We start from the raw sequence: 13544 nt of genomic DNA, 5'->3' as shown, positions 1-13544 counted from the left end.
TGTCCGTTTTTATTTGTGACTTTTTCTTGCAATATGTATTTTTTAGTGACCCAAGAGATCTCTTCTCTTTCATACGCCATCTTTAACTCTCGCGTTTCCTTTCATACAATGTTGAGCCAAAACACTACGACCACTGCCCGCCGTGGTACTGCATGACGCCTGGTGGCGGCGTGGACACATGACGCGGTAAGCAGAGTATACAAGCAGAGTAGATACGAATGAGGAATGATTTTACCGCATTTTTAACAGACCCTCACTCCCTGACAGCGAAGTCCACCCTGACATCAATCCTTCTTATCAGATTCAGTCTGCTCCTCCCTATCCCTTTTCGATTTCAGGGCTGCAGTCCCTCTCCATCCCATGCTTCTTTGCCTCCCTCTTGACATTCGCCTGAACCCAGCCTTAGCTCTCTATTTCCAGAATGAGATTTTCACTCTGCAGCGGAGTGTGCGCTGATGCGAAATTCCCTGGTAGTAGTTTAAAACTGTGTGCCGCACCGAGACTCGAACTCGGGGACCTTTGTCTTTCACGGGCAAGTGCTCTACCATCTGAGCTGTGAGGACGAGGCGTGAGTAGTGCTTGGGTAGCCCAGATGGTAGAGCACTTGCCCGCGAAAGGCAAAGGTCCCGAGTTCGAGTCTCGGTCCGGCGCACAGTTTTAATCTGCCAGGAAGTTTCATATCAGCGCACACTCCACTGCAGAGTGAAAAATTTCACTCTGGAAACATATCCCAGGCTGTGGCTAAGCCATGTCTCCGCAATATCATTTCTTTCAGGAGATCTACTTCTGCAAGGTTCGCTGGAGAGCTTCTGTAAAGTTTGGAAGGTAGGAGACGAGGTACTGGCAGAAGTAAAGCTGTGAGGACGGGGCGTGAGTCGTGCTTGGGTAGCTCAGATGGCAGAGCACTTGCCCGCGAAAGGCAAAGGTCCCGAGTTCGAGTCTCAGTCCGGCATACAGTTTCAATCTGCCAGGAAGTTTCTTAGCTCTCTGTTCCCCGAATCCCCTGTTTTCCTATCAGCCATCCTCCCACTTGATATCCATCTCCACAACGCAACCCACTCGAACTAAACAGCCCTATAAACTCCTTATCTGCCCTAAAGAACCAATCCACCTTACCTCTCCTCTAAGGTACGTTTTTCTCATCAAGTGATAGTGTAATGTAATACAGCGCAGCTTTTGTTTTTAACCTGTTCGCAACTCATCGTGTTTAAATATCCAGCAATGTTTTCCTGAGATGTGTTCTAAATATCATCAATGAAAAGCGTCTTTCGTGTATTTTAAAACACGTATATGCAGTTCATCTTTCTGAATAACTTTCATTTTTATAAAAAACTCTGTTGTCTGAAGAGCAGAGTATTGTTCCACTGCCAACCCACCTTCGCCGCTCTGGGACATGAGAATGAAATGACAATAAAGATAAAGGCGGGGGGAATCATTGGAGCGACGACACGGACTGCAGAGGGAAAGCCCACTGACATAAGCGAATTTGACAAAGGAGCTACCGTAATGGTCTGGCGTCTGGGAAGGGGCATCTCAGAAACTACGAAACTAGTCGGCTGCTCGCCTACTACTGTCGTGAGCACCTACCGAAGGTGGCTTGAAGACGGTGAAACAACGACTAGCGACAAGGTGTTCGGCGTTGGAATGTTCCGTGGTTTACTTTCCTATTGAAGATAATAGGAATGGGCCGTTGAAACAGTCAAGTAGTCGATCTCGTATATTAATGGATTTTTCAGTTCACTTACGTTTTCTGTCGGTCGCCATACAGTATCAATGCTGCAAGGGTCCTGCTAGGCAGTGCCCTTGAACCGTGAACCGCCTTCTCTCCAGTGGACTTCGATTCGCAGCATCGATGATGGTGAAAGAGATATTTTCTTCAGTCTAGTGGCATAACACACCCAGACAAGTGGAACTCGGTGTATTTCCTATAACATAAAATCCTAACTTCTTCTAAGTGATCGACTACATAGTCATAAAATTTCGGGTAGGTGTTTGCATGAATGCGTCTCAGAAGAGACTGTGAACAGTTTTTTACAATAAAATCTGAACATCAGTCGTCCTTTCGGCGATTTCTTTGACGTCATGAAGGTCATGTGCACTCCATGCCCTAAACTCGCGGCCGCACTGAGCTAAAGATTCCGCCTAGTAGGCACAGGTTCCAGTCCACAGCCCTCATCGCCAATAGTACAGGATGGGTAGAGCTTTGATCTGCAACAAATAATCAAAAACCTCTCGGAAGTGGGATGTTTCCTAATTACTAACTACCTTAACCTAAGAACGTCTTTCGTCGCCCAATGGAGGTTAAGGACGTGGAACATTTCATTCTACGAATGACAGGTTACGTCCCAGCATCAACACCTCGTATCAGGACGTGGAGGTCAGTGACTTGCCTGCACTGTAAAGCAGGATAGGTGGCGATATGTGACAGATGTGACGGCAAAATACAATGCTGATACAGGAAGAGCCGTTTCGGAGCACAGTGTACAGTGCACATTGTTGAAAACTGGGCTGCGCAGCTGACGACACTTTAGTATTCCCATGATGACGGGCCGCGCGGGATTAGCCGATGGGTCTGGGGCGCTGCAGTCGTGGACTGTGCGGATGGTCCCGGCGGAGGTTCGAGTCCTCCTTCGGGCATGGGTGTATGTGTTTGTCCTTACGATAATTTAGGTTAAGTAGTGTGTAAGCTTAGGGACTAATGACCTTAGCAGTTAAGTCCCATAAGATTTCACACACATTTTGAACCCATGCTGACCTAACGGCATCGTCAATTATGGTTTCAGTGGGTTCGGGATTTCAGAATTGGACTGTTGATCGATCTCAACGTGTCGTCAGTTTCTTGTTACTCGGGTTCCATTGTCGTGTCCGGATAAATGCAATCCAAGCGAACCGCTGCCTGAAACCGCGCCGCAGACGTTGGCGGGTAGGAGCCAGTGTTATGCTACGGGGGCCATTCGTCTGGGCTTCGACTGGAAGTTTGACAACAACTGACGGCACCACGATAGTTCATGTTTGTTATCTTTCGCAATGGCGATGGCAACTCCAAGAAGCATAATTATTCGTGTCAAAAGGTCAGAAACGTGGTACAGTTTTGAGGAACTTGTTAGTGAACTCATGTTCATATCTTGGTGTCCAAATCCAGCTGATATGAACTCGATAGATTACATTTGGGGCTCCAGCTCTGTGCTCACAAACCTGTACCTAGACAGCTTGTGCGTCATACAGTGTGTTTCGAAAAGAATGTACGTATACAAAGTATTGTCTCGACAAAACCATAGATCAATGCACCACGACTCTGTTATTGGAGGACTAATAATTTGTCGAGAGTATATTCGTTGCCTCTAGATGTCGGTTGTATTCTGTTTGCTTGGTTACCGTCATTTGTTGTAAAATGGCTACTCCGCAGCAGAAATCATTTTTCGATCTCGAGTTTGCGAAGTGTAATTCCGTGATTATAGTGCAAAGAAATTTCAAGCTGAGGTAAGAAACTGGTTCTCCATAGGGATGGAATATTCGTAGATGGTATCGACAGTTTGTAGACAGAGGCTATTTATGTAAAGAAAAGAGACCTGGCCGCGCTCGTGTTTCCGGTGATACGAACTGAAACTGCTTTCAACGTAGTCTCACAAAATTAATTCGTCGTGTCGCTTGGGAGCTGCAACTGCTTACAACAAGAGTTTGACTTGTTTTGAGACGTCGGTTGGTTATGAAGTCGTAAAAGTTAACTGTTACAGGCTGTACGTTATGACAACAAAAGCAAATGCGTGACATTTTCTGACGGGCTTCAGAATGCTATTTACAATTCACACAGTGCATCGCGCTCAGGGATGAATAGACTTTCCGCCTTACGGGGAAGGTAAACAAACACAATGTTCGAATTTTGGGGCCTAGAGAACCCCCATGCATGCGTTGAACACGTACGAGATTAGTCAAAAGTGAATGTGTTTTGTGCGATATCCCATTCATCTGTTCTTTGATGGAAACACTATTAACGGTCAGCAGTGTGTTGCTATGTTTCAAAACCGGTTGTTTCCCAGGCTGGACGAGGACAAATTAATTTCTCAACAAGACGGTGAAACCCCTCATTGAAGTCCCCAAGTGCGTTAATATCCGTACTGGTCATCAAATAGCTCGCCGTTTAACACTTCTCAGCCGGCCTCCGCCGTCGTCTTGTGACGTCTTGTGGGGTTTCATTAGACACAACGTTTATTTACAAACAGTGCCACAGAACCTAGAAGAGTAGTGGCATCATATCGGGGACGATGGCCGTACTTACCCAAGTGTGGGAGGAATTCGAGCATCGATGTGACGTTGTTCGTGTCGATGGTGGGGGACTTACTGAACATCTGTAATCTGAACTTGAGAGATTCGTAAATATGAGTCCCAAGTTTCATAGTTGCATGTCTTACATTTTAATAAACATACGTGTTAGAAATACATACATTCTTTTTGAAACACGTTATACTTTTGGAAGCCTACCAAGGAATTTTTGAATCGATGAGATGCAGAAGCAGTACTGTATTTTGTTTCAGAGGTGGGCCATGCCATATTAAGCATGTGGCCATAATGTTTTCACTCATTATTGTAAGTCTACAAATAAACTGTGTAAAATGTATGGAAGAGAATACTTTACATATTGCCATGGATTTAGATTTCTTTGTGTTGCATTCATATACGAAGCTGGGTTGTATTTTTGGCTATATGTCTTCGTGCAAGTCAAATTATATCTTGATGGTCACTTCGGTACTCTACATCTACATTTATACTCCGCAAGCCACCCAACGGTGTGTGGCGGAGGGCACTTTACGTGCCACTGTCATTACCTCCCTTTCCTGTTCCAGTCGGGTATGGTTCGCAGGAAGAACGACTGTCTGAAAGCCTCTGTGCGCGCTCTAATCTCTCTAATTTTACATTCGTGATCTCCACGGGAGGTATAAGTAGGGGGAAGCAATATATTCGATACCTCATCCAGAAACGCACCCTCTCGAAACCTGGCGAGCAAGCTACACCGCGATGCAGAGCGCCTCTCTTGCAGAGTCTGCCACTTGAGTTTGTTAAACATCTCCGTAACGCTATCACGGTTACCAAATAACCCTGTGACGAAACGCGCCGCTCTTATTTGATCTTCTCTATCTCCACCGTCAACCCGATCTGGTACGGATCCCACACTGATGAGCAATACTCAAGTATAGGTCGAACGAGTGTTTTGTAAGCCACCTCCTTTGTTGATGGACTACATTTTCTAAGGACTCTCCCAATGAATCTCAACCTGGTACTCGCCTTACCAACAATTAATTTTATATGATCATTCCACTTCAAATCGTTCCGCACGCATACTCCGAGATATTTTACAGAAGTAACTGCTACCAGTGTTTGTTCCGCTATCATATAATCATACAATAAAGGATCCTTCTTTCTATGTATTCGCAATACATTACATTTGTCTATGTTAAGGGTCAGTTGCCACTCCCTGCACCAAGTGCCTATCCGCTGCAGATCTTCCTGCATTTCGCTACAATTTTCTAATGCTGCAACTTCTCTGTATACTACAGCATCATCCGCGAAAAGCCGCATGGAACTTCCGACACTATCTACTAGGTCATTTATATATATTGTGAAAAGCAATGGTCCCATAACGCTCCCCTGTGGCACGCCAGACGTTACTTTTACCGAGTTACGTACTTTTACCGAGCGAGGTGGAGCACTGCTTAATACACTGGACTCGCATTCGGTAAGGACGACGTTTCAATCCCGCGTCCGGTCATCCTGATTTAGGTTTTCCGTGATGTCCCTAGATCACTTCAGGAAAATGCCGGGATGGTTTATTTGAAAGGGCACGACCGATTTCCTTCCGCGTCCGTCTCTAATCCGAGTTTGTGCTGCGTCTCTAATGACCTCGTTGTCGACGGGTCGTTAATCACTAATTTCCTTCTCCTCTGTGTTCAACGATGAAGAATAAGCTTATTTTCTGTCCTGAAGGTCTCTTGAGTGTTCGTGTATACACATATATTCCGACATTTCTGTTACAGTCTCCCGCAAGGCATACGATCCTGTAACTACTTGGGGAACACTTCTTAGAACAGCCACCCTACCTATTGTTATTCTATCCTGATATGTAACTTACAATATTAGTATACCTGCATAAGTATTTCATCATTGTGTGCCTTTCCTTTTCTCCCAATGAAGCAGTTTTTTTTGTAGAAGATATTTTACATAATACAAATATTCCTGGAAACATAGCAAAATTTATTGTGTTTTGTTGTTGTTTTTTATTTTTGTCTGGCAACAGTAAGTATTCCATTTATATTCTAACACAGAAAACAGTTTCGGCATAGTTCAAGATATTTCCGAACATATATAATACAGTGAAAACAAAACTCGTTTCAGATAATTCTTACTTTTGAACAAAATCGCCTACGCATTGCATATACACAGAACATATAGAAATTTTCATTAGGAACCGTCACTGGTAAGAATGAAGTCAAAACTTTCAAGATCCATAGATTCAATCGTCTTTTTCTGTTTTGTGGGTCTATCAGGCCATTGCCATTGTTTCCTGTATGGACAGTTCACAAGCAGACACCTGCCTTCTGCCTCAAATATTGCTGATATTGCTTTACGGGTTTCATTTGAACGTACTGTATTTAATAAAGTTCGTTGACTAGGTGATACCTACCTCCAGCGACTGTTGTTGTGGCGATGTTGAAGTGCACCCTGGTGGAACCGGCGCTGTTGTGGGCAGTGAGTCTCAGCTGGTACCACGTGGCTGGTTGCAGGTCCCCTATTAGCAGAGTCTTTGGTGGTGCGTTGTTGTCAATCAGTATCCACTCATTCTCGTCTCCGAGAATTCGATACTCCACAACAAAATACAACATAGAGCATTCACCATCTGGCCAAGAGTGCAGATGCAAACACAGGGACGTTGCATTTGCGGAGACAAGTATATCTGAGTTCGGTACCTGCGGTTCTAAGAGATGTTTATCTAAATTAGTAACAAATATGGAGCACATACATTTTTCATACAGAGAAATACACAAATTTATTTGTGTTGAACTTCGAGAACTCAAGAAATAAATTACAGTGTTTCTAATGATTCAATTTGTCATAGGTATCTCTGCATTAAGGTGATTGTCCTCAGTGACAATAAAAATATATATCTAATCAAAAAACAGAACAAGAGCTGTTGGTCAGATATTAAATCTAGAATAAAGTGGACTTATACTAAAAAAAAAAAAAAGACTCACCATGAAGTTATAGAAATTGGGGACAAACTAACATGCATGCAGTTGTCGACGGAAAATGCCAAACTGTAAACTTTGGTGGATGATAGATGAAAGTGCGACGCTGCAGTGGAATTTCACCGCGTAGCTGACAAGGATAGTAAATAGGGGACATCTTGATACCAGGTCATAAAGTCCTTGAGGATTTCATTTAATGTACTCAGTTGGACAGTATTGTATTGAATATTAACCGGGGGCGTAGAAATGACGGAGAGGCTCCGTCCCCGCCACAGCCGCAGTGGTCCACAGCCCCACGACGACTACCGCAGTCCAGTCCACTTCACCCTTCCGCCGCCCCACACTGAACCACTCTTTCAGGGTCATTGTGCGGTTCGGCCCAAGTGGAGCCCCCCCCCCCCGCCCCCCCCCCTCCCCACCGGGAACGTCTCACACCAGACGAGAGACGAGTGTAGCCCCTATGTTTGCATGGTAGAGTAATGGTGGTGTACACGAACGTGGAGAACTTGTTTGCGCAGTAATCGCCGACATAGTGTAGCTGACGCGGAATAAGGGGAACCAGCCCACATTGGCTGAGGCTGATGGAAAACCGCCTAAAAACCATCCACAGACTGGCCGGCTCACAAGACCTCGACACAAGTCCACCGGGCGGATTCGTGCCGGGAACAAGTTGGTCCTTCCCAATCCGGAAACGCCGCGCGATAGATCGCACGGCTAACCGGGTGGGCCAGTTGGACAGTAACTATGCCTCCCCCGTCCGGTTGGCCGTGTAGTCTAATGCACTGCTTTCCGGGCAAGAAGGCTTGCTGGTCTCCGGCACGAATCCACCCAGCGGATTAGTGTCGAGGTCCTGTGTTCTGGCCAGCCTGTGTATGGTTTTTGAGGCAGTTTTCCATCTGCCTCGGCGAGTGCGGGCTGGTTCCCCTCATTCCACCTCAGTTACACTACGTCGGCGATTGCTGCGCGAACACTGTCTCTACATACACGTACACCCTAATTACTCTACCTTGGGGTTACACTCGTCTGGTGTGAGACGTTCCAGAGGGGGAGGGGGGTCCATTGGGGGCCGAACCGCACAATAACCATGCGTTCGGTGTGGTGCGGAAGTGGTGGGGTGAGTGGACTGCTGTAGCCTGTTGTGGGGTTGTGTACCGCTGAGGGCTACGGCGAGAACGACGCCTGTCCGTCCTTTCTAGGCCCCAATTTCATGCAATACGATACAATACAACTATGCCTCTGAGACGGGTCTTTGAGCAACAGACACAGATTTCACGATTTCTGCGTTTGAGAGAGGACGTGCAGTTGGGTTCAAAGAAGCTGGCTGGAGTAACTGGCGAATCACTCGCATTTGAGTAGCAGCGATGCCACTATTCGACGATGTTGGCAGCAATGGGTGAACCACGGCCGAACACAGCATCAAGAAGAGACCAGTCGATCTAGAGAGACGACAGAACGTGATGACCAGACAGTCGTCAGAGAGGATCGACCTGATGTGCAACTGGTGCTTCAGTGACCACAAGAGCCATTAATAGGCGGCTCACGTAGAAGAGACCGGACTCACGACGCCCCCTGCGCCTACTACCGTTGGCCACTGCACACCAACAAACCCATTTGCAGTGGTGTCGGGCACATTCAGCCTGGAATCTCATTGACTGGAATAGAATTGTCTCCAGTGATGAGTCTTGCTTCGAAGTGATTCCCAATGACAAGCGAAGACGTGTCTGGAGACGCCCTGGATAGCTGTGGGGTACCGAACTGACTGTCGCCCACCATACTGCCCGACAACCAGGGGTGGTGGTCTGGGGTGCCATTTTATTTCACAGCAGGGCCCTTTTGGTTGTCATGCGCTGCGACCTTATACACAACGGTACGTCGATGATATTCTACGCACCGTTTTGTTCCCTTTCATATACGAGGGTGAGTCAAATGAAAACCTTAAATTTGTAATAACAAATCGAAATTTCGCGCCGTTATCCTGTAATTTGGTAAGCATGCTACAAACAGCGTGTAGAATTGCCTGTATCTGGCAACATAGTGCAGATGCACACATACTGTCGCAGTATCAGTTGTAATGTGGCAACGGCCTTGCACCTTACATGAGTCCATTTAACGTGACACTTTAGGTTCTGTAGGAGTGATACTCTAAATTACGGTGTAGGAAATCTATGTGGAAACGCATCGGACCTTGAAATTCCGCGATTTCGTAATTATAAGTGTGGTGTCACCGCCAGACAACACACGTGCTAGGTGGTAGCCTTTAAATCGGCCGCGGTCCGTTAGTATACGTCGGACCCGCGTCTCGCCACTATCAGTGATTGCAGACCGAGAGCCGCCACACGGCAGGTCTAGAGAGACTTCCTAGCACTCGCCCCAGTTGTACAACCGACTTTGCTACCGATGGCTCACTGACAAAATACGCTCTCATTTGCCGAGACGATAGTTAGCATAGCCTTCAGCTACGTCGTTTGCTACGACCTAGCAAGGCGCCATTACCAGTTACTATTGATACTGAATCATGTACAGTCAAGAGCGACGCTCATCATTAATGGATTAAAGTTAAGTATTCCACCAGCTACGTCCGTTTTTCTAAAGTCTAATTTCCTTGTCCTGTTCCAGACCTCACGCCAGCCTGCGTGAGCTAAAACGCGTGCCTTTCGGCTTCCTCTAGTACCCGGTGTTGGCTCTCCTGCCAACCCACAACAATAAGACTTTGCGCAAAGGCAGTACGCGAGACAGAGCTCGGCTACACCCCCGCCTAGCTGCCGAAGGCCTCAGACTGACGGTATGAATGGTGAACTGGGGGATTTCTGTAATCCGTTTAGAGAGGCCACATGGGCCGCCAACCTCTCAGGGATGCCGGCTGCAGGTGTTCAAGTGTTTACCAAAACAGAGCAGTGGATAGCTGGACGGGCTTTCCTGTGCGTGCTCTCGCCTATGTCGCACTAATTTTACGCCTTCGAGTAATTCAAATGGGGCAGGCCAGGAGTTACGAATAACAAACTTTCAATGCAAGAATCTGTGTTCGCTACGGCGGGGAATCTTGCTGGGAAAATCTCGAGTGTTATTGCCCACAGCTGTGGTTCTTCCCAACTGGCGAGGGCGGAGTTTACTTGTGAAATTTTGTAGAAATAAAAGAATTGTGGAAAAGAGTTCTATTCCCAGGCCGTACATTGGTCGGCACTGACAAACTGGGTATTTTGAGAGCTTCTAGTGATGTGATTCGCTCGGTAAAAGTTGAGGTGAGAAAACAAAGGTCTCGTACTGAGGGGACGTTAGCCAAGTCGTCTCCCCTCTTGGTCTTCCGTTCTGAGAGGACGTTAGCTGCGCCAGCTCGTTGCTGATGGAAACATTGTCGCAATTAGAGAAGTTTACGGACAGCAGTCTGGTGTTCGAATACTGTAGGATTGTACTTTCCGAGACACCACACGCCACCGCGCGGCCACGCCGTCGCCGTCGGAGACCGCCGCTACAACAGGAATATTACGGTGAGAACGTACCCGCTTCGGCTTGTGTTAGGAGTAACGTTAAACAGTTGGATCAATTGCAATTGCTGTTTCCACAGAGGTTTCACGGTACTTTGGAGTGTAGTGGTTCTCCGTAGCAAGAGTAATAGAAAGCAGATTTCAGACTACCTAACAGATCAAAACGAAAATTTCTGTTCCGACACTGACAATGTTGAGTGTTTATGGAAAAAAGTTCAAGGCAATCGTAAAATGCGTTTTAGACAGGTACGTGCCGAGTAAAACTGTGAGTGACGGGAAAAACACACAGTGGTTCAACAACAAAGTTAGGAAACTACTGCGAAAGCAAAGAGAGCTTTACTCCAAATGTAAACGCAGCCAAAACCTCTCAGACAAACAGAAGCTAAACGATGTCAAAGTTAGCGAAAGGAGGGCTATGCGTGAAACGTTCAGTGAATTCGAAAGTAAAATTCTATATACCGACTTGACAGAAAATCCTAGGAAGTTCTGGTCTTACGTTAAATCAGTAAATGGCTCGAAACAGTATATCCAGACACCCCGGGATGATGATGGCATTGAAACAGAGGATGTCACGTGTAAAGCTGAAATACTTAACACCTTTTTCCAAAGCTGTTTCACAGAGTAAGACCGCACTGCAGTTCCTTCTCCAAATCCTCGCACAAACGAAAAAATGGCTGACATCGAAATAAGTGTCCAAGGAATAGAAAAGCAACTGGAATCACTCAACAGAGGAAAGTCCACTGGACCTGACGGGATACCAATTCGATTCTACACAGAGTACGCGAAAGAACTTGCCCCCCTTCTAACAGCCGTGTACAGGAAGTCTCTAGAGGAACGGAAGGTTCCAAATGATTGGAAAAGAGCACAGGTAGTCCCAGTCTTCAAGAAGGGACGTCGAGCAGATGCGCAAAACTGTAGACCTATATACCTGACGTCGATCTGTCGTAGAATTCTAGAACATGTTTTTTGCTCGCGTATCATGTCGTTTTTGGAAATCCAGAATCTACTCTGTAGGAATCAACATGGTTTCCGGAAACAGCGATCGTATGAGACCCAACTCGCTTTATTTGTTCATGAGACCCAGAAAATATTATATACAGGCTCCCAGGTAGATGCTATTTTCCTTGACTTCCGGAGGGCGTTTGATACAGTTCCGCACTGTCGCCTGATAAACAAAGTAAGAGCCTACGGAATATCAGACTAGCTGTGTGGTTGGATTGAAGAGTTTTTAGCAAACAGAAGACAGCATGTTGTTATCAATGGATAGACGTCTACAGACGTTAAAGTAACCTCTGGCGTGCCACAGGGGAGTGTTATGGGACCATTGCTTTTCACGATATATATAAACGACCTAGTAGATAGTGTCGGAAGTTCCATGCGACTTTTCGCGGATGATACTGTAGTATACAGAGAAGTTGCACAATTAGAAAATTGTAGCGAAATGCAGGATGATCTGCAGCGGATAGGCACTTGGTGCAGGGAGTGGCGACTGACCCTTAACATAGACAAATGTAATGTATTGCGAATACATAGAAAGAAGGATCCTTTATTGTATGATTATATGATAGCGCAACAAACACTGGTAGCAGTTACTTCTGTAAAATATCTGGGAGTATGCGTGCGCAACGATTTGAAATGGAATGATCATATAAAATTAATTGTTGGTAAGGCGGATACCAGGTTGAGATTCATTGGGAGAGTCCTTAGAAAATGTAGTCCATCAACAAAGGAGGTGGCTTACAAAACACTCGTTCGACCTATACTTGAGTATTGCTCATCAGTGTGGGATCCGTACCAGATCGGGTTGACGGAGGAGATAGAGAAGATCGAAAGTAGAGCGGCGTGTTTCGTCACAGGGTTATTTGGTAAGCGTGATAGCGTTACGGAGATGTTTAGCAAACTCAGGTGACAGACTCTGCAAGAGAGGCGCTATGCGTCGCGGTGTAGCTTGCTCGCCAGGTTTCGGGAGGGTGCGTTTCTGAATGAGGTATCGAATATATTGCTTGCCCCTACTTATACCTCCCGAGGAGATTATGAATGTAAAATTAGAGAGATTCGAGCGCGCACGAAGGTTTTCAGACAGTCGTTCTTCCCGCGAAGCATACGCGACTGGAACAGAAAAGGGAGGTGATGACAGTGGCACGAAAAGTGCCCTCCGCCACACACCGTTGGGCGGCTTGCGGAGTATAAATGTAGATGTAGATGTAGATGTAGATATATGTTATAACAGATCGCGTTTTGGACCGATTTCAACACAGTTACTGCCAATGCCAGTTAGGAGGATAATTTGTAAAGTGTTCATTGTGTTTTACTCAGCATTGATCTGAAGGTTATAATAAAATTATTGTGATTCAGTAGAGCCTTGTCTTTCAGTAGTTGATCCTGAATTCACCATTTTGCTTTATTTTATTTTTGTGTATGTGCTTGATGTCATTGAACACTCTAAGTGTTCGTGATCGTTCATGTTTGGAAGTAAAAATAGGTGTGATTTGTCGTCAACACTACCACCGCAGATTAATTAGGGGTGACAGTGCAACATTTAAATCTAGCGTTATCCATTTTTTCGTACAGTTCTTCTCCCAATTTCTCTGTAAGTTGTTTGTCAGCGGCGAACATACGCAAAAATTGGACAAGCAATGGGTGGGGTGTTACACAGTATAAAGATGGCCGCCCTACTTGCGACTTGCATCAGGGAAGAACTGCGTTCTGTTATTCGGTTGTTTGTGTAGTGAAGGTGCGAAACCTATTGAAATTCACCGACGAATAAAGGTTGAGTATGGTGATGCATGTTTGTTATAGCAGCAAATTTACGAATGGAATAGGA

General features: G+C 45.8%; 1 protein-coding gene across 1 annotated transcript in view; it reads right to left on the bottom strand.

Moving 5' to 3' along the window:
* The window catches only part of LOC126094953 (Down syndrome cell adhesion molecule-like protein Dscam2), an 890199-nt gene that overhangs the window by 35367 nt on the left and 841288 nt on the right, over positions 1-13544 (bottom strand). Inside the window, exon 31 of the mRNA XM_049909611.1 lies at positions 6677-6967. Coding sequence (XP_049765568.1) covers positions 6677-6967 — 291 coding nt within the window. The remainder of the gene's footprint in view (positions 1-6676; positions 6968-13544) is intronic.

The sequence above is a fragment of the Schistocerca cancellata genome, chromosome 1 (assembly GCF_023864275.1).
Source record: "Schistocerca cancellata isolate TAMUIC-IGC-003103 chromosome 1, iqSchCanc2.1, whole genome shotgun sequence".
NCBI classification, from domain to species: domain Eukaryota; kingdom Metazoa; phylum Arthropoda; class Insecta; order Orthoptera; family Acrididae; genus Schistocerca; species Schistocerca cancellata.
The sequence above is the reverse complement of the archived record's forward strand: the minus strand, read 5'-3'. Positions and strand labels throughout refer to the sequence as shown.